The sequence below is a fragment of the Neovison vison genome, chromosome 13 (assembly GCF_020171115.1).
Source record: "Neovison vison isolate M4711 chromosome 13, ASM_NN_V1, whole genome shotgun sequence".
Classification (NCBI taxonomy): domain Eukaryota; kingdom Metazoa; phylum Chordata; class Mammalia; order Carnivora; family Mustelidae; genus Neogale; species Neogale vison.
In genome coordinates, this window is record NC_058103.1 from 108,127,214 (window position 1) to 108,148,882 (window position 21,669).

Below are 21,669 nucleotides of genomic sequence, written 5' to 3' on the forward strand. Positions count from 1 at the left end.
TTTTATTGACATATTGTCTAAACATACTCAAGTTCATGTAGAGACTTGAACTTGGTATTGGCTGGTATTCTTATGAGAATAAAAATTCTGTAAAAAAAAAAAAAAGAAGTGTTCCAAGCAATGATAAAATCTGCCTTAAGAAGCAAGGATAATGCTGAAGGAATAATTCAAATAATGTAGTTGTTCTATTAAGTAACTGCTGTCTCTCCTGTGTAGTTTGACAGGTTCCCATCAATAACATAGAACAGTGGCTTGATACGTCCCAGATACAGAAAAGGGTTACTCTGTTACTCGTTTCTAGGGGATAAGACTTTTCTTAATATAATTCTAGAAATGGCTCAATAAAATTTGATCCAGAGGTCAACCAGATTCATGGTATAATCATGTATTTAATTGTAAGATTTTTTTATATTCTTCATGAGTTGTAAAAATTCAAATGTAAAAGACATCAGAGCAGTTGGATCTGGGTAGATCTAAAACTCCTTTCAAGAGCAGTATCTTTTGCCCTGTATTTTTTTTTTTTTGAGTGAAAAAGAAAAGAGGCTGAGAGATAAAATTCCCACAGGTGTGATTTTGTATTTCTGCTTTGGTATCTTACCTTTTATTTAGTTTTCTCCACCATAGTTATGATCTAACTTTTTGGCTCAGAATTTGGAATCCAGAACATTTTTCTGGTATTCTCCTCAAATACAGTCCTTTCTTGCTGAGTCTGAACTTTCCCTGTAATATTTCTTATTTCCTAAGAAGCACTAAGATCAGCATAACCTTAAAACAGAGTATCTGACTTTGGGTGGAGATTTTTTCCTTTTTCCTTTTTCTTTCTTTTTTTTCTTCTTGGGGGTTAGTGGTGCAGAGGGAGAGAGAGGACATTAAGCATGCTCCATGCCCAGCATGGAGCCCAACACAGGGCTCAGTCTCACAACCTTGAGATCATGACCTGAGCCGAAATCAGGAGTCAGATGCTGAGCTGACTGAGATACCCAGGGTCCCCAAGATTTTTTTTCTATATCTGGCTGAAGCCCTCTATAGCACAATGCTAGAGAAATGAAGGGAATACCTTTTAAGTCATCTTGACATATATACATAGAATTATTTTTTTTTTAATTTTTTTTATTTTTTATAAACATATATTTTTATCCCCAGGGGTACAGGTCTGTGAATCGCCAGATTTACACACTTCACAGCACTCACCAAAGCACATACCCTGCCCAATGTCCATAACCCCACCCCCCTTCTCCCAACCCCCTGCCCCCCAGCAACCCTCAGTTTGTTTTGTGAGATTAAGAGTCACTTATGGTTTGTCTCCCTCCCAATCCCATCTTGTTTCATTTATTCTTCTCCTACCCACTTAAGCCCCCATGTTGCATCACCACTTCCTCATATCAGGGAGATCATATGATAGTTGTCTTTCTCCGCTTGACTTATTTCGCTGAGCATGATATGCTCTAGTTCCATCCATGTTGTCACAAATGGCAAGATTTCATTTCTTTTGATGGCTGCATAGTATTCCATTGTGTATATATACCACATCTTCTTTATCCATTCATCTGTTGATGGACATCTAGGTTCTTTCCATAGTTTGGCTATTGTGGACATTACTGCTATAAACTTTCGGGTGCACGTGCCCCTTTGGATCACTACGTTTGAATCTTTAGGGTAAATACCCAGTAGTGCAATTGCTGGGTCATAGGGCAGTTCTATTTTCAACATTTTGAGGAACCTCCATGCTGTTTTCCAGAGTGGTTGCACCAGCTTGCATTCCCACCAACAGTGTAGGAGGGTTCCCCTTTCTCCTCATCCTCGCCAGCATCTGTCATTTCCTGACTTGTTGATTTTAGCCATTCTGACTGGTGTGAGGTGATATCTCATTGTGGTTTTGATTTTATACATAGAATTATTAACATAAAAGGTGTGAAAATTGGCTGTAAGTTTCACTTAGGCAGAGAAGAGTGCTCATTATATAGCATCTAGGTATATAAGAGAGAGAGAAGGAACTCTCTGTTACCCCTTGGGGTTGACTCTGCTTCCATGAAGAGGAGAGAAGCCCTCAGTTCCAGGTGCCCCGTCTGAGGGGAGGAGGTGTTGCTCTGCAGTGTTCCCTTCATTTCTTAGATACTGAAGTTTATGTGAGTTCTCTGTGTCCACACAACAGATCCTCAAACAATTATCTTCACTCTTCACAAAACAGTTAACACTTTTCCCTTCCTTGGCACTCTTAGACATCATACTCTGATTCTGTGGTTTGTGATATCCACCCAGATCCAACCCTCTATTCCCAGAAGAGTCTTCAGTAATATTTCGAAGGGCAGAGAACTTGAAGTCTGATGACCCAGATTCAAGTCCAGAAGCCACAATTTAACCAGGTTAGATCACTCTAGACTTAACCTTTCTGTGCCATTTTTTTCTCTACTTACAAAATACTGATAATAACTGTTGCCTGATTTTTTTTAATAGAGTTGTTTTGAGCATGAAATAAGAATGTAAAAATCATTTGTTAAGCTCTATGGAAAGACACATTTTTGTTCTTTTTTAGTATTTGTAAAATATTTAAAAGGTTCATCAGATTCTCCTACACTTACACTCTTTTGGGACACATCAGTAGAGTCATCAGAGAGGCAGACAGTAAAATAAACAGACAGGAAGTCAGCAGCTGTAAAGCTGCTTTAGGTTCTCATGATACCCAGGGACCCTCTTTGTTCTTTCGGTTCCTCTGCATCTCACTACTTGGAGTGTGGTCCCTAGATCAGAAGCACCATGTCGCCTGGGAGCATGAAAAAATGCAGACTCTCAGATCCTGCCTCAGACTCACTGGTTCCAAAACCTTCATTTTAACAAGCCCTCCCGGTGTTTCATATTCATATTTCAATTTGAGAAGCACAGTACACTGTCCACTTGACACTGGAGCATGCTAGATTATTCTACACTGTAAATAGTGAACATTCTTCATTTTGATTATTAGGCTTGAAGAAAATATTGTTAGCTCATAAAACTGCTTGTTCCATAGAGTTTTTTTTAAGGTGAGGCTAACAAGTAGCTCTTTATGTATTTCTAAAAGATGATTTAACAAATTGTTAAGTAACAGAGAAAGTGATGTAGAAAGTGATGTATTTGGATGTGGTGAACATGATGAAGGTGTCTCTTGAGTGATTGGCATTTGGGTAACGTTAGTGGGGCAGCTGGATGGGATTCAGGGTAGGGTCAGCGTAGCTTGAAGGACCTCTGTGGTGCCATTAGCCCTAGCCACGGCTATAGTTCTCATCTTTTTATGCCATAGAAGGCATAGCTCTCATCTTTGCCCGGCACCCCTGGTCAGACTTGGGGTGTCCAGGATCATGTTCCACTAACCAGATGAGAATACAGACTGAGCTCAAGCCCCTTTATTTCTTTCTCACAGCATTCTTTGGGGGAAGTGTTCAAGCACCAAAGTATCCTTTATTTCTTTATTTCCCACTTAGAGGAGCTGTAGAGATAGAAGGTTCTTCAGTCTGTTCTTTTTGACAGGCTTTAGCTAAGTGTCAGATCTGTGGACAGTTCATCCAAGGAAGTGCTCATTCCCCATAACTCTGTTTCTCTTGGGACACAATTATAGAGTCAGTTCCGTTCCTTATGAGGTCAGCCTCATAAGATGTTGCCTACATTTTGTTTCTCTTTCATTTCTTCAGGAACCTATAAAATTATATATGTAATACAACTAAGTTCTTGAGCCATTAGAACAGAGGGGGACACGCTTCATTGGAACTGCTCCAGCTTCCCACATGTGCTGCCACAGTAAACTCCCGCGGTCTTCTTCAGTTCAGATCCCCATCCTTTTCTCAGCCCCTTTGCACCCCTTCTTGACAAGATACTCTGATTCTGTCGTCTGTGATGATGCACCCGTAGCCGACACCTTAGCTCAGTTACAGTCGAGTTGGGAAGGATTTCTGTGCAAATGATACCATCTAGCCTTGTGATCAGGGTTACTGCTCCTTATGAAAAACCTTCCAGAAAGAAGAGCCTGACATCCCATTTATATCTTCCTCACATACACACAAAGTGAAGGAGTAAAAGGTACTGATAGTTAAAACAACAACAACAACAGCAACAACCTTTTCTGAGATTGTAAGTTGAAAAAAGAGAGGAATCTGTACTTTTGTAAAGAATGGTATCTATGAAAAGTCTTTAGTTGTCTGCATACAAAGCTAAGAGAGTTAATTTCATTTTTGAATATTACTCAGACTTCTCATTGTCGTCCTATGGACAGTTTCCACATCTGGGCTACTTTTGTTTTAATGGGGATATATGCTAAAATAATTTCCTTCCTACAGTTGTTTAATGCTACCTGTTTCCTAATTTCTTTCATTTAAAGCATTGTCATAAAACAAAATTTGGAGATGAGCAGCCAAATTAGGAAAAAACTTTGCATATACACATGACAAAGACCTATCCTTACTGTATATGCATAGAGTTCTTCAAATGACTAAAAAGTTGAATAACCCAGTAGAAAAAGAGCAAAAGATATGAATCTGAATAAAACAATTGAAAATAGCCAGTAAACATGAGAAGATATTCATGCCATATAACATGAAACACAAATCACCTGTCAGGTTGACTGAACTTAAAATTAAAACATTTCCACCTGTCAGGTTGATTGAACGTAAAATGTTTGAAAAGCCCCAGTGTTAAAAGATGGGAGAAAGAATACTATGTTGTCGTTAGAATTATAAATTGTGTAAATTTTTTGAAGGATGATTTGTATTTATCAGTATTTATCAAAATGTGAAATGCACTTACACTTTGATCATGAAATTCCACAGATATGCAAAAATAATGTGAAATGATCATGTCTAAAGCGCTATTTATAATTGCCTAAATGGAAGACAAACTCTCTGTCCCTCAGGATAGTTCATAGTAGTTACAAATATTTGTTAAGCCAGTGGACTAGCATTCAACAGCTTAAAAAATAAGTAAGGTATATATGAAAAAAAAGCAAGAAAAAATACAGAAGACTGAATAATATGACTACATTTACATTTTTTTTAAAGCTGGGGAGAAATAAAAGAATGCAGCATACCCTTGTGTGTGGAAAAAGAAAGTTCTTTGAAAGATGCACAGCAACAGATAGCTGTGAATTCTGGGAAGAGGTCCAGGAGAGAGAGAGAGACCTTTAGTTATTTTATAATGCCTAGATTTGAATTTAATTAAAACAGTTCTGTGTGATAAAGAGGACTGACTTCATTGTGTTGAGAGACAGTGATAAACAATCAAATCCTTTCTCTTCCCCCAACCCACACAGTCCTCCTGCCCCTACTTCATCCTCATCCTTAAGAATAATGCTCTTCAGGAGAATTAGCTAAGGGTCTTCACTTTTCCTGGGGGATAGCTTTTGAGATAGAAAACAGGTATGTGTGAAGTGGCCAGTTGGCAGTTGAGGGAAAAGCAAAGACTTTGTCCAGTACTGGCATTGTAGGGCCATATGCTAAGAACGAACCATTCTTTGGTTATGTCAATTAGCCATTTAAAATAATTCAAATAAAACATGATACAAATATTATATCATATATAGGAATATTATTCAGCCATCAAAAAGAATGAAATCTTGCCATTTGCAACAATGCAGATGGAGCTAGAAAGTATTATGCTAAGCAAAATACATCAGTCAGAGAAAGATACCATATGCTCTCACTCATATGTGGAATTTAAGAAAGAAAACATGAACATATGGGAAGGGGGGAAAGAAAAAAACGAGACAGGGAAATAAGCTATAAGTGACTCTTAATGACAGAGAACAAACTCAGGACTGATGGACGGGGTGGTGGGGGGATGGGCTAGCTGGGTAGTGGGGATTAAAGAGGACACTTGTGATCAGCACCAGGTGTTGTGCATAAGTGATGGATCACTGAATTCTACTCGAGAAATCAATATTGCGCTACATGTTAAATAACAAAGTCTAAATAAATAAAAAAATAATAGTGCTATTGACACAATCTATCACACATTGTTGATGGCTGTACAAGTTGATACAATACCTAGGGAGGTCAGGTCAAAAAGATTTATTACTATTCAATATGAACATATGCTTTCATTCAGCAATTCCACCTCAAGGAATAGATCAAAAATATATATGTACAGGTATCTAAAAATGAAATAATTCATTGCAACATTGTATTAGCAAAAGACTGGAAACAACCTATTCATTAATGATAGGCTGTTTCAATAAATAATGCATGTATAAAAAAATTAAAAAATAAAATCAGGTAAACATAATGGTATTTTCCTAAAGAAAATTTTGGTTTGAATTTCCTGGGTAATTATTCCAATTGCCTATTCCTCTTATAGAGAAAATAAGATTATTAAATAGTCCTTATTTTCATTTGAGTGGAAACTTTGGGGTTTTTGATGGAATCTTTTTTAAAGAGGACTTTTGCCTTCTTGAAAGAGTCCCAGATATGGCTCCGTTCCCCCAGTACCCAGAAAGCATGTTTTGTCACCTGGATTCAGCTATAAAAAAGATCTTACTGTATGCCTCACATTTTCTAGTTCCCTACCATGTAAAATTTACCCAGTAGCATTTACTTCGTATTTTTTTTAATACTTCAGAAAGTTATTTAAAATGTTGAGATACATTGAAGTATCATTTTAGCCCTTAACGTAAAACTTAGTATTTATGTTTTTCCAGTTCCCATCTCCCCCCTCCCATCACCTGTCCCCTGCCCCCACCTCCCCGCAAGACTGCTTCTCGTGTCATAAACTTGTCCTTCATTTCACCTTTGAGGGCCCCTCATCAGTCCTCTCGGTGTGTTCAGGAGCCGTATCTGGAGATACCCTGTGCCAAGTGATAAGCTCTTCTACCAGCTTTCCTACACGGTTCAGTAGGATGTTTTCTTAACTTTACTTCTGGTTTTTCCATCACCCCAATTCTCCCTCTACGTTTTTTTGTTCTCATCCAAATTCTCTGGTAGTGACCATGGGCATTTCTTTCAGATGGAGATTATTTTACCTTTACCAGACACGAACCCATTGGCGTGTGTGGACAGATCATCCCGGTGAGTGAATCTTCTCACGCCTCCTATTTGTTTTCATTTGAACCAGTTCTCTTAAAGATACATAAAACCTGGACCTCAGTGAGGTATGCTTTCCATTAAGGGGGGGGGAGTGGGGGACAAACTGAGCTCATGTTGTTGACGTATCTTTAACAGCCTCCCTGCAAATGCTTATTTGAACAGGTTAATAGGGTTTCGTCTCCGTTACCAGGAGTTGAGTTCTCAAGCCATGGAATTCTCATGATTAAAATAAGCAAAGCAAAGCCCAGTGTATTAATAACCTGCCCTTGGTTATGGATGTCCGTTCTGCTTATGGAAAATTAATGCTTTGTTATATTTGCTTGTTTATTTTTTAGAACTATGACTCACCATCTTTCCAGGCATATTGTTTTATATGGTCTTTTAATCCCATTCTTTCCCACTGTTTCTTTTCACAAGAATCTAGATAGAAGACTCTACAGAAGACACAGCAGTACAATTAACGTCACGGTCATAATTGAAACCATGCCGGGCTGTTGTATGTCTTGTAAAGGGAAATAGATGTAGTGCTTAGTGTTTGGATTGGAACATTAAACATTGTCTTTTTTTCCCCTCTCTCTCTCATACACAGCCTTGGCACTGTATAAAACATCATCGAATCTTCCAACAGTACTAGCTAATCATTCTGGCAGGGATTTCGGGGGAGGCTCAAATTCAACTCTTAAACAGTAGAGACAAGAAGTATTCTCTTTCCAAAATATAGGAGGAAGTCATCTTTGGCTTTGGGGGCGGAAGGGGTGGATACAAAGATTTTTGAGAGGTATTAGTATTTTTTTAAGTGATCAACGAGCTGTAGGTTTCTGTGAAATTTACTAGAGAATGAGACAGAAAATGAGAGGTTGGGTTAAGTTCTGCTGCTCCTAACCCACCTAGGAAAATCTGCCGTGGATCAGGCCCCGGGTGAGGTCTGTCCCCTTCACTGCGGGAACTCAACCCTCCTCTTCTTGCCCTTCCCCGGAGGCAAGCTTGGAGCTCCAGCTTTCACCGACAGGACAAGAGCCACTTGTCAGCCAGCTCCGGCTCAATTACCGCACTCCAAGATTTATATACTGTAGATGGAATTAAAACATCACTGTGGACTCCCAAGTTTATAAACAACCAAGGGGAAAAGAAATTGGGTGTTTGGTGAAGGCAAGACACTTGTATATTTTTGCAAGCTTGCCAGGGCCAGTAAGAATCTTTCACGGGTGGCCGCTGAGATGCTTCAGGCAGAAACACATTGGGTCAAGGGCTGGAGCCAGGGGACCCGGATTTCTGCTTTCTTTCTTAATGAAATTATCAATGACACCTGATGGTACTCAGATTCATCCCTGTGCTTATGTGACAATACGAGCCCAACATCCTTTTCAGAATCAGTTGAAACCATCTTAGGCCTTGAATTCAGATACTCCCCAATATTTCTCAGCATCCCATGTGTTTATTTTGCAATGGAAAGGAGACAAGTGAACAGTTTTGCATACTCATCAGTCGAAGTGGTTTCTTTGTCGTCATCGTGTGATTTGTGACCGTCCGTGCATATGAAGGAAAGGGATTTCCTCCCAGTACACATGGACTTAACATCCAGAGTCTTCTCCAGCTTGTCCACACTGAAGAGTTCTCTCCAGCCTGTCTGCAGTTCCTGGTGTAAAAACACAAATGCAAGAACAAGTTTTCATGCCCAAGAACTTCCTGGAACCAAAGTCTAGTTTTAAAAACAAAGAAAATGACAACAGTGAAAAACCCAACCAAAACAAAGCAAAAAACAGAGACTCCCTTTTCACCCGGAGATTTCTTTTGGTGGGTCACTGGGATACAGTAATTTGCTGAACCGAGAGAAAAGGCGAGATTTTCAAGGCCAGTCCCGTTCTCTTCTTCATGAAGGAATTAAAATCTCCAAACATCTATGCTCTGTGGTGGGACAAGATTTATGTTGAGGAGTCATCTGAGGAATCCGAGCAGTCCCAGCTTGAAAACAAAGTGGTAGAGGAATATTTTTTCATTTATCAACCTTGAGTTTTTTCCTTTCAGTGGAACTTCCCCCTGCTGATGTTTGCTTGGAAAATTGCTCCGGCTCTTTGCTGTGGCAATACAGTAGTTATTAAGCCTGCAGAACAAACGCCGCTCAGCGCGCTCTACATGGGAGCCCTCATCAAGGAGGTAAGGGAAACCACCTCTAGGAGTGACTCCCACTCCCCTTGTGGCTGGGGCCTACTGGGGCATATCCGATTTAATGTGCTTCATCAGCTTTCACAAGCCACATTTCCTCCAATTCTGTTTTGTTAGGCTGGCTTTCCGCCGGGAGTCATCAATATTTTGCCAGGATACGGGCCAACGGCTGGGGCAGCAATAGCATCTCACGTTGGCATAGACAAGATTGCGTTCACAGGGTCAACGGAGGTAGGTACCCAAGAAGCCGTGGGGGGAGGAACGGTCCTGCGAGTGAGTAGAGGGTTGGAAAGAAAGCAGGATGTGTTATCGCTAGAGGCGGGACACTGAAAGAGAAATGAGTGCCAGGCCCTCAGAGGGGGCGGCATGGGTGCCGTAGCTCGAACCCTCGTGACAGTGGAAGTCAAGTTGTGCGTTGTCCAGTCAGTGGTGCGGGTCTCGGAGTGTTTATCGTGATGCCATCTGTGGAAAACCTATCCCCGGGGGGAAAAAAAAGACCAAAAAACCCCACCCTATTATGTTTCGAAATAAAAGGAACACTTCCCAGAGGCAAAAAAACAAACAAACAAAATCAGTCCCAGAAGCTGGGGTTCAAAACACTTTTCTGAGTCAAGGACATTAATGGCAGAAGCAGGTTAAGAAGCTGGAAATCCAGACTCCTCTGTAGTGGAGATGAAAATGGAAACACAGCTCTCTCTCCTCACTCTTCCACCAGATCCTGTGGATGCAGCTGGCATCTAACTATGCCCTTGAGCTTTAAGGGATGAGAAAGAGCGGGGGTCAGCAGACTTCTCCGGGCAAGGCCGGAGCGTAAATGTTGGAGACCTTGCAGTCCTCTCATTTCTGCTGCGACTACTCCGCTCTGCCCTCGTGAACTAGGAGGCCGCGGCCTGGGGGAAGGTGCTAGCGGAGCCTGGCCACAGGCCCATCGGACTTTGTTTATAGATACTGAAATTTGAATTTCACATAATTTTTTTCACATCCCCAAATATTCATCATCTTTTGATTCTCCTGCCCCCCACCATCATTTAAAAACACAATAACAGTTTTTAGTTTGCAGGACATAGTAAGATAGACAGTAAGCCAAATTTGGCTCATGGGCCATTGTTTATTGACCCTTGATAAAAAATTGTAAGTCCGCTTAAAAAGATGTATTCTGAAAGGCTACTCTAAATGTCTTGGATTCAAGTAACAGAGATGATAAAAAGGTCTGATTCATTTTTTCAAGTAGAACTTCACAGATGACCTCCCTGTTGAACAAAGGATGTTTGCACATCTAGAACAGAGCTGCATCCCAGAAATACAATGAGCAACACTTATAACTTAAAATTCGCTATTAGCTCCATTTAAAAAGTTTCAAAACAAGTGGAAGTAATTTTAACAATGTCTGTTATTTAATCCAGTATTTCCAAAATAATATTTCAACTCAGGATCAATGGAACAAGTCATTGTCCCAGAATTGTACATTCTCTTTTCAATACAAAGTCTTTGAAATCTGGCATGTAGTTTGCATTTGCAGCACATGTCCATGCAGTTCAGCCCCTTTGTAAGTCTCTGTAGCCTCCCAGAGGCTAGGGACTCCCACACCCAACCACTTGGGCTAGAAGGGCTTGACTATATCAGTGGATACAATTAATGATACTTAAATTGACTCATGTTAAAAAGTTTGATAAGAGATTGGTTAATAAACCCGAGTGTTAATTTATAGTTAGAGATTCTTGAGTTTTATGTTCGTAAAGAGTTAATCTTGTTTCCAAACCTCTTATTCTAGTTGTACTTGTTACAGTAATTTGCAGTTTTAATGAAATATATAAACCAAAACATGGGTGTGAAAGGAAATTATAGCTCCTATTTAAACTGAGTCCGGTGCTTTGAAAAGATTTGCTAAGGGCTAGATGCCTAAAAAACTGCAATCAACAAGGAGTGGGCAAGACAATTATAAGAACTTGGGGGAAAGCATAAAGCTAGATAGAATGTGCACCTGGCTGGCTTTGCAAATATTTTTAAGTCTTCACTCCGCTTTAAAGAAACTGAAACCAGAAATCTTAAACAGTATTTTAGGGGAATAGTTTCATCAGAAAGGAAAGGTAAACCCATAATTAAAGAAAAGTCCTTGGTTCTACATCCAAAGACTAGAGAATGAATGTACATATTTTTTAAATTAAAATGAAATATTTAAGGATCTTTCCTTGCTTTAACCTTTTTTCCAAAATTAACCAGTCACGGGGCACCTGCGTGGTTCAGTTGGTTAAACATTTGACTCTTGATTTCTAAGCCTTTGACTCTTTTGTTTTTTTAAAAGATTTTATTTATTTATTTGACAGAGAGAGAATTCATAAGTAGGCAGAGAAGCAGGCAGACAGAGAGGGGGAAGCAGGCTCCAGGCTGAGCAGAGAGCCTGACTTGGGGCTCGATCCCAGGACCCTGAGATCATGACCTGAGCTGAAGGCAGAGGCTTTAGCCCACTGAGCCACTCAGGCACCCCTAAGCCTTCAACTCTTGACTTTGGCTCAGGTCTTGATCTTAAGGTCGTGAGATCTAGTCCTGCATCCGGCTCCATGGTAGGTATGGAGCCTGCTTAAGATTTTCTCTCTCCCTCCGTCTCTCTCTCCTCTCTCTCCCCTCTCTCTGCTTCTCCCACATTTTTATACATGCTCCCTCCTCAAAAATAAATCAGTTAATTAAATTAACCAGTGGTTCAGATTGAGCCAGTTAAGGGCTTCCTGCCGTACAATATCTTTTTAAATAAAAACGAGATCATAATATATAAAATGAGATATAGCACCTTATATGTCAGTACTTACAGATCTTCTTCATTTATTTCATAGTTGAATAGCATATTCTTGGATCTCTGAATTATAGTTCAATTAAAACACCTGGCTGTTTCCATAGTTTGGCTATTGTAGATAATGCCAATGTAGATAATCATTAGGGATGCGCATCTCCCTTCAAATCAGTATTTTTGTACTCTGTGGGTAAATACCTAGTAGTGAAATTGCTGGGTCAAGGGTAGCTCTATTTTTTATTTTAAAGGCTTATTTATTTATTTGACAGACAGAGATCACAAGTAGGCCAAGAGACAGAGAGAGAGGAGGAAGCTAGTTCCCTGTCCAGCAGAGAGCCCGGTGTGGGGCTCGATTCCAAGACCCTGGGATCATGACCTGAGCCAAAGACAGAGGCTTTAACCCACTGAACCACCCAGGCGCCCCAAGGGTAGCTCTATTTTTAGCCTTTTGAGGAGTCTTCATACTGTTTTCCAGAGTGGCTGTACCAACTTGCATTCCCACCAACAGTGTAAGAGGGCTCCCTTCCTCTTCACCCTCGCCAACACCTGTTGTTCCTCCCGTTGTTAATTTTAGCCATTCTGACTGGTGTGAGGTGGTATCTCACTGTGGTTTTGATTTGTAGTTCCATGATGATCAGTGATATTGACTAAGTTTATTTTTTTATAAGTGAGTGTTCAGTTAGTCCAACACTATTTATTAAATAATCTAATCTATCCTTTTGCAGCTAATTTGAATACAACATTAACATTATATGATAAATTTCCATATAAACATGTTTTCGTTTTAGGACTCAAAATTTTATTTATCTCTTCTTTCACTAATGCCAGATTTCTTCAATTACTAGGTTTTAAAAAATGTTGCAGTAGGGGCTCTCGGGTGGCTCAGTTGGTTAAGTGTCCAATTCTTGGGTTCTGCTCAGGTCATGCTCTCAGTGTCCTGGGATCCAGCCTCACTTTGGGTTCCCCACTCAGTGGGGAGTCTGCTTCCACTCTCTCTTTCCCCTGCCCCTCGTTCTGCTCTCGTGCTCTCTGTCTCTCTCTTTTGCTCTACAATAAGTAAATCAGTCTTTAAAAAAAGATGTTTCAAGATGGCAGGCAAGGTATCCTTTTATTTGGTTTTCAAAACCTTTCAGCTATTCTTGTCTATCCTTTCAGCTAAAATTTCAAATGGATTTTCTAAATACTTTGCCTTCCTCCTAAAAACTCTGGGAACTTTGGTGTTACATTATCTGTCTGTACTAAATCAGGGTGAGTGCTTCTGTACAAGACTGATTTCTTGTGTAGGAGTGCCATGCAAATCTCTTCGTTTACGTGTCAGTCTCATAGGTTTTTTGAAGTCACAAAGTCACGTATTGGCAAGTTATATTGATGGGTGACCCAGTCATTCAGGCTGGTTGTTGTTCTTTATCCAGTCTTGTGAACTCTCATTCTATGTATTCCCAGCTTAGCATTCAGCCAGAGACTCAAGGGGAACCCCTTGCCAATTTCCAGACCTCCTTCTCTCCATCTGGTACTAAGCCCCTCACCTTTAAGCCAACACAGCCTCTGTGAACTTCAGTCTTTTTCCTTAGTTTAGTGAGACCACCCTGTTCTACTTTGATCTTCCCATCCCATGCTGCAATCGAGAAAGTCTTTTGCCAAAAAAGGCTTCCCTTATTCATTTCTCTCTGCTAGGATCACAGTCCCGTACTGCCTGCTGACCAGTTTGAAGAAAGCTGTTTCACATGCTTTTCTAGTTGTTTACATTGGGAAGCCAATTTCAGGGCCATTATTCCATCATGACCAAAAGCAGAAGTCTTTGTGGCATCTTCTGATTAGGCAGATCTCTAATTCCCATAGTTTGTCCTTGTCCTCATTGCCTCAAATTGGATAGATCGTTGTCAGTAAGCTTATAAATTTATTTAATTTCTGGCCATATATGGAGGTTTTAGGGATGCATTCTCTTTGGAGTCTATCTTGGGCATTCTTCTCACTACCTCAAGTAGTATCTGATGTGTAGTCAACATGCGTTGTAAATATTTGTTAGCCCCATGAAGGAGGAAGGACTGCATTGGGCTGGTGGGGGGGGCGCTAGATCTCAGAGCTAGAGGCGATGATTATGCTAGGCTCAGCACAAGTGTACCTACCATCGGCCACCATACAACACTATCACGATGTCATTAGTTCAAGATATTTTAAGTTTAAATGAAAAGCTACTTCATTCAGAGACAACGATACTTAAGAAAAAGATAATTCTACATCTTAATTCCATGGTTCATATTCACAATTGGTGGAAACGTAGGCCTGTCCCCCTTTTTTGTCTTGGGGGAGAATGAAATGGTGGTGATATGGGGACCAGTAGACACAAAGGCCTTGGAAGACAGTAACCCCAGATGTGAGGACCCTTGTGAGTAATGTGTTGCTTGATACTGGCAGATAAGCAACACATATGGGAATCCATTCTGTTCTCAGAATCGTTTCCCAAGCCTGATATTAAGGACCAGGATGTTCAAAAAGCTCGATCCGTGTTTTGCTGGGTTGTAAAATATGACATTAGATTTCACTGTTTGCCCCTCAAAAGCAAAGGCAGTTTTCATTTTTCTGTCATTTCAGACAGCTCTACTTTTCACAGGCATTGAAGTTCCAGAACTGTAGATTTTATGCTAAATCAATGTGTATCCTTAGTCTCTTTGGAAGTGAAAAGCCTTATAGAGATGGGGTGAGGGGAACAGGCCTAAGAACCTAAATCATGCCAGATAGGACGTATCAAGAAGTTGGTATGTGTTTGATTTTCTAGTGCCCTGAACACTTGGTAGAGGGAACCAACACTAGATAGCAGATGTTCAGTGACTGCGAAACACAGAATCCCAGCGTTCTAGTGGGAGTAGTTCACATTCAAAGGACGCAAAGATGTGCCAGAGTTAGGTAAAATATTAGGTTTAATCCTTTACCTATTCCTCATAAATCATCTTTCTACTCCTTAGAGTATGTTACTCTCCCTTTTCTTCAGGCCAGATTAATCTCTATCTCTATCCAGTGGCTTCTCATAACCCAAAGTTAATCACGGAGCCAAACCGTCAGTAATCAGTCCAATCAGTCTCATTATCACAAAGACCTCCTCATAGACTCTTCACCTTAAGAATTTTAGAGCTTTAATGTCGTTCAGCTTGAGTTAATTTCTTTCAGTCCTTTATTGAGAGCCTCTTCAAGGGAAATAAAGTCCTCCTCTTTTGCTAAATGAAAGCTTGGAAGAACACTGCATCATAACTCCATACTTTGCCTCTTTTAAAAAAACCAAAGGCAAAAAAAAAAAAACCAAAACAAAACAAAAGAACGAGATCACTTTTTTGGTAAGAAATTCCAAGCACAGTCTTCAAGTCACACTAAAAGCAATCAAGATTAAATAAGATATGTTAGATCCATATTAGAAAACTAGGCATAATTTCAGCCTCTTTAATAGTGGTGTGGATTTGTTCACAGTACATGTGATTATGTTATCCTTCTAGCCCTCGAATGCCTACCTGAAAATAAGGGATGAAAGTATCTAATTCATGGATTGTGAAGACATAATAAGCTAACATATGTAACGTTTTTAGGACAGGGCCTGATTCTTAGTAAAGTACCAGTAAATATTAGCTGTCATTGTTTTCTATTTGTTTTTAAATAAAATTTATAGAAGAATTTATCCTTGGGAAAGTGGGTAGAATAGAAGGAACTGGATTCAACCAACCTGGGGTCAAGTTCCAAATTTCCTGCTCTGTGACCTTTGGCAAATTATTTAGTCTTTCTGACCCCTCGTTTCTTCCTTTAGTAAGAGGGGCTATGAGTAACTCCTAACTCCTGCTGTCCTCTGGTGGTTTTACTTTCCATTTGTTTTAGGGGTTTTATAAGTAGTTTACAAATATTTTTGTCTTCTAATAAATGTGGGGGTGTTTTTGTTGTTCTATTTTACTTTTTTGAAAGATTGCCCAGGTACTTGCTTGGATAAACTGATTGTAAATCTCCCCCTCTTTTTTTAAGTGGCATAGTGTACTCGATTTAGAGAGCGTGCTTGAAGAGGACACTTGGTACCTATTAAGGAACTTGTGTAATCATACAATTCTGTTGTAGCCGAGAGCGAGGGCCGCTCCCACAACCTGTGTTTGCTGGAACCAAATCCCAGCTCAGGGAGAATTTCTTTGCAGCAAAGTGTAACGTGGTTGTCATGTTCTCCAGTAGTTCTTCAAGGACTCCCTCTCCTGTGGGAATTGGGGAGGGGGTCGCAGCTGATGATGGAAGGGCTTGTGTAATACAGATTCCTGGGTACCACCCAAGAGCCTCTAAGTCAGAACAACTGGAAACAAGGCCCAGGAATTCTCATTTTAGTAAGTTTTCCTAGTGATTCTTACATTCACTAACTTGTAGGAATCACGGGGTTATACATAGTTGGACTAGTTCGGTCATACTTCAGAGCGTGTTCCGAGGCCTGGTTAAGAAAACAGCTAAACCTCTGAGTTTGTTAACCTGTGCCAGAGAGAACATTCGTGCGAACTGATAGATGTCACAGTGTCGCTCTGTCTGTAAGTTCATTCCAGGGATCGTATCTCTTCTAAGCACCGGAAAGGGAAAAGGTGAATTCAGAATCAGTTTAGCACAGCCATCATATCCAAACAGACTTCATAATTTCTCAAAGAGAAACAGCAAAAAGGGCCCATATTTTATTTTATAAATAAAATAATTTTTTTAACTAACATATAATGTATTATTTGCTTCAGGGGTACAGATCTGTGAATCATCAGACTTACACAGTTCACAGCACTCACCATAGCACAGACCCTCCCCAATGTGTAGCTCCCAGCCACCCTATCCCTTCCCTCTTTTCCTCTTCCCTCCAGCAACCCTCTGTTTCCTAAGATTAAGAGTCTCTTATGGTTTGTCTCTCCCTAGTCCCATCTTGTTTCATTTTTTTCCTTCCTTCCCCCCATAGCTCCCCATCCTGTCTCTTAAATTTCTCATATCAGTGAGATCATATGATCATTGTCTTTTTCTGATTGACTTATTTCACTTAGCACAATACCCTCTAGTTCCATCCATGCCATGCAAATGTCAAGATTTTGTGTTTTTTGATGGCTGCATAGTATTCCATTGTGTATACATCTTCTTTATCCATTCATCTGTTGATGGACATCTAGGTTCTTTCCATAGTTTGGCTATTGTGGACATTGCTGCTATAGACACTAGGGTGCAGGTGCCCTTTCGGATCACTACATTTGTATCCTTGGGATAAATAAATACCCAGTAGTGCAATTGCTGGATCTGAAGGTAGCTCTGTTTCAACTTTTTGAGGAACCTCCATGCTGTTCTCTAGAGTGGCTGCACCAGCTTGCATTCCCACCAACAGTGTAGTAGATTCCCTTTTCTCCGCATCCTCGCCAACACCTGTTGTTTCCTGTCTTGTTAATTTTAGCCATTCTGACTGGTGTGAGGTGGTATCTCACTGTGGTTTTGATTTGTACAAAGGGCCCATATTTTATTTAGAAGTCTACAAACCTTTCCAAAAGCTCACACATACTACAGAACTATGCAGCATTGGTTATCAGGGAAACCCTGGCGGAACACAGGGGTACTCATTGCCAGTTCTGCCGTGATTATATTTCTCTGAAGAAGCCAACACTCACACAGTGCCCCTGTAAAGAGCTAAGCCTTCTCTTATTTCCACATGCTACACCTCAGGAACAAGCGCCCAGCAAGTCCTCTGCCATAGCAAGTCGTCTGCCACTTTGTCTGTGTGTAGCTAATGACACTCCTCTCCTTCCCCTCCCTAGATCCTGGAGCAGCCCTGGAGCCCCGAAAAGCCTGCATGGGCTTGCCAGCTCCCCAAGAGAAAGGACTTTGATAATCTTAGAACTCAGAGTCCCCTTTCATCCGGTTAACATTGGGACTCTCTACTATGTGCTGGGCCCCAGTTAAGATGCCCTTATGTCACTTCTTGTTTGACAAATGACCTTGGCACAGAGAGTTGAAGATCCCCCAAGTTCTTCATGAGTTTCCTCCTCCCTCTCTTCACTAGTTCTTCTGTGCTTCAGACCTGTTCTACAGAGGGTTCTCCGGGCTTAGCACAGCTCCAATGTCATGGAATTATCCTATGTAACCCCTGCAGAAGTGGTTCAATGAAGCCCAGAGAATCAGCTGATGGATTCATTAAAGACTTGACACTCCAGGCTTAGCTGATCAGATTTTCTTCTTACGAGCAATTTCTTTTGCCCTTTTCTGCATAAAAGCACTATTCCTCAGGGAGGGTACAGGTTCATTTCAGTCATTCACTGATAACTATTGGTTTCTGAACTTAGCATTAAATAATTAAAGGTAGTTAATTGCAAGTTCAGAAACCAATAGTTATGACTGACAAGCTCCAACTCTTCTTTCCTATAAGACCTTCAGTACAAAAGATTTTTCACCTGGAGTAACGTAATCAGTCCCTTTAATGTTTCATTTATCAATATGAAACAATCCAATGAGGGAATCAACACAGTATGTCATTTAGAATATTTCCTTGGAATAGTTCACTCTAATTACTGACCTCTTTTTTGAGCTTAGACTTCTGCTTTCTAACTGCAGAGTGGACACCTCCACCTGGATGTCCAGACTCTTCCAGTTCATGGACAGGTCAGTTCATGACCTGGCCCCTCACCTTCCCCTATCTCCAGCCTTCCCAGACCACCTGCAAAGCCCTGCATGTGCCATGCCTTCCTGTTCTGTGACCTTGCCCCTTGCGCATGCTGCTTCTGCTGTTGGAGCACCCTCCTTTCTGTTATCTGCCCCGCGAGCCCTTGGCACAATGGTTCTGTTCTACCATCCGTGCAGGTTAATGAGAACTGGTCTACTTCTCTAGTGAGTGTGGTGCTTCGTTCTTACTGAGTCTGATTATCTCAAGTGTTGCCTCTTTCTAGTTCTTTGGCCTCTGATCTGTTCTGTATTTTCACCACCTTGGCTCTCCCTTAAGTTTCTTTTTTTTCTCATCACTACTTCTCTCTCCCTGTCAAGCTCAAATTGTCTTAAAATTTAATTGATTTATTCCTAATGCATTTTACTTTAATTAAAACCATCAAATCGTATTTTAAATAGCCAAGTAAATTCAATATAATTTCCCAATAACAGTCCAGAAAGGAAAACAAGAAGATGAATGGCATAATTACTGATAAAGTAACCCTTTCATTGTTTAATATGTCTTTATTGACAGCTTTATTGTGGTGTAATTGATATATAGTAAATTTTACAATTTGATATGTCTTGATGTATGTATCTACCCATGAAACCCTTACTACGTTCAGATAGCAAATACATCCATCACCCTTGGAAGTTTCCTGCTGGCCCTTTGCTATCTCTCTCTTCTCTCCCTCCACACCCTTCCCATTCCCAGGCACTGATCTGCTTTTTCCCATTGCAGATCATTTGCATTGTTTTGAATTTCATTTAAGTAGAAACACGCTGTATGTACCCTTTTGTCTGGTTGTTCTTACTCACACATTAATTTTGAAATCCATCCTTGTTGTATATCTCGGTAATCATTCCTCCTTATTGCTGAGCCATATTCCATTTTATGGATATATCACAATTTGTTCATCCATTCAGCTGCTCGTGGAAATTTAGGTGGTTTCTAGTTTGGAACTATTATCAATAAAATTTCCTATGAACACTTCATGTGCAAGTTTTTGTGCATCTCTGTGTGTGTGTGTGTGTGTATATTACATAGAAATGGAGTGGCTGGATCATATGGTAGATTAAGAAACTGCCAAACAGTTTTCCAAAGTGGCTGTACCATCTTACATTCCTTCCAGCAATGTATAACATTTCTAGCTCCCCTACATCTTCTCCAGCATTTGGTATGATTGGTCTTTTTAATTTTAGCCACTCTAATAAATGTGTAGTATTATCTCAACATAGTGGGGATTTAAAAAATTTTTTAAATTTAATTTTATTTTTTCAGTGTTCCAAGATCCATTGTTTATGCACCATACCCAGTGCTCCATGCAATACATGGCCTCCTTAATACCCACCACCAGGTTCACCCATCCCCCCACCCCCCACCACTCCAAAACCTCAGTTTGTTTCTCAGAGTCTACAGTCTCTCATGGTTCATCTCCCCCTCTGATTTCCCCCAATTCACTTAATTCTTTCCTTCTCCTAACGTCCTCCATGTTATTCCTTATGCTTCACCAGTAAGTGAAACCGTATGATAATTGACTTTCGCTGCTTAATTTATTTCACTTAGCATAATCTCCTCAGTCCCATCCATGTTGCTACAAAAGTTTGGTATTCATCCTTTCTGATGGAGGCATATTATTCCATTGTATATATGGACTATATCTTCTTTATCCGTTCATCTGTTGAAGGGCATCTTGGCTCTTTCCACCATTTGGTGATTGTGGCCGTTGCTGCTATGAACATTGGGGTACAGATGGCCCTTCTTTTCACTACATCTGTATCTTCAGGGTAATATATATATATATATATATATATATCTTGGGAACTTTTGACTATGCACCACATTTTAAGTTTTTTAAAATTATAGAAGCCCATTTAAAAACATTTTGCTACAAATTTATTCCATAAATATATAATTCGTACCAAATTCCACCTGTTCATTAGCTTTCTGAGTCTGTTTTCTATGAAGTGGGGAGAGTGACAACTACTTGACGAAGTGGTTGTGAACGTTAAACTAGACAGCACCTGCAGAAGATCCTGTTAATATGGTAACCCCATTACTAGCTCACAATGATTCTTCCGGACTGTGGGTTGAAATCAGACATTGTACATATTATCCTTAATGGTGTTTGAAATTAGGTAATAATCAGTTCAAACTTTGTCATGAGATAGATCAATGTAGCATACCATGTGACATAATTGGAAGTGGGTTCCTTCAGTTTTTTTTTATTTTATTTAAATATTTTATAGATCTCAGTGTATCAGTTGAGGGTCTTTCCCTTTATTCTTAGGATCCTATCACCTGTGTATGTGTGTGCATTATATATAGGTAGTTGATTTTATGTGGTGTTTCCATTGCACATGTTTTACTTTTGGATTCTGGCCCTCCTCCCTATAATGTTAATTTCTGAAGCAGAGGAGCTGAAACACTGAGTGCAGACATATTGACAGCTGTGGTCCTGCCATAGAGTAAAGCACCTGCTTTGTGGATGGAGAACCTGAAAGACAGGCTGTTTCCAATACTTTCTCATTATATGTTAGCCCCCATTTTAAGAATTCAGTTTATTTAAACTAAAACAAAAGCAATTCACCCTTTTCTCCCACTCCCTACCCCCTGCTTCTGGCAGTCACCTGTCTGGTCTCTGTATCTATGAACTTGGTATATATACAAACATCTACATCTACATCTACATATATGTATACATACACATATACACCACACACATATGTTGTGTGTATATATGTACATAGACACATACACACATATCTGATATTTCTTTTGATGGCAAGCATTATATGTTTGTATGTATATATATATATATACATACATATAAAATATAATTATTTTAGATTCCACATATAAGAGAACTCATATAGTATTTGTCTCTCTCTGATTTATTTCACTTAACATAATGCCTTTGAAGTTCATCCATGTTGTCAGAGAGAGCAAGAGTTTGGTTATGGCTGAATAATATTCCATTATTCACATATATCCACAATTTCTTTATCTAATCATCC

General features: G+C 40.0%; 1 protein-coding gene across 1 annotated transcript in view; it reads left to right on the top strand.

Moving 5' to 3' along the window:
• ALDH1A2 (aldehyde dehydrogenase 1 family member A2) overlaps positions 1–21,669 on the top strand; it is a 95,084-nt gene that overhangs the window by 48,896 nt on the left and 24,519 nt on the right. Inside the window, exons 5-7 of the mRNA XM_044231009.1 lie at positions 6,961–7,022; positions 9,066–9,194; positions 9,321–9,434. Of these exons, the coding sequence (XP_044086944.1) occupies positions 6,961–7,022; positions 9,066–9,194; positions 9,321–9,434 (305 nt within the window). The remainder of the gene's footprint in view (positions 1–6,960; positions 7,023–9,065; positions 9,195–9,320; positions 9,435–21,669) is intronic.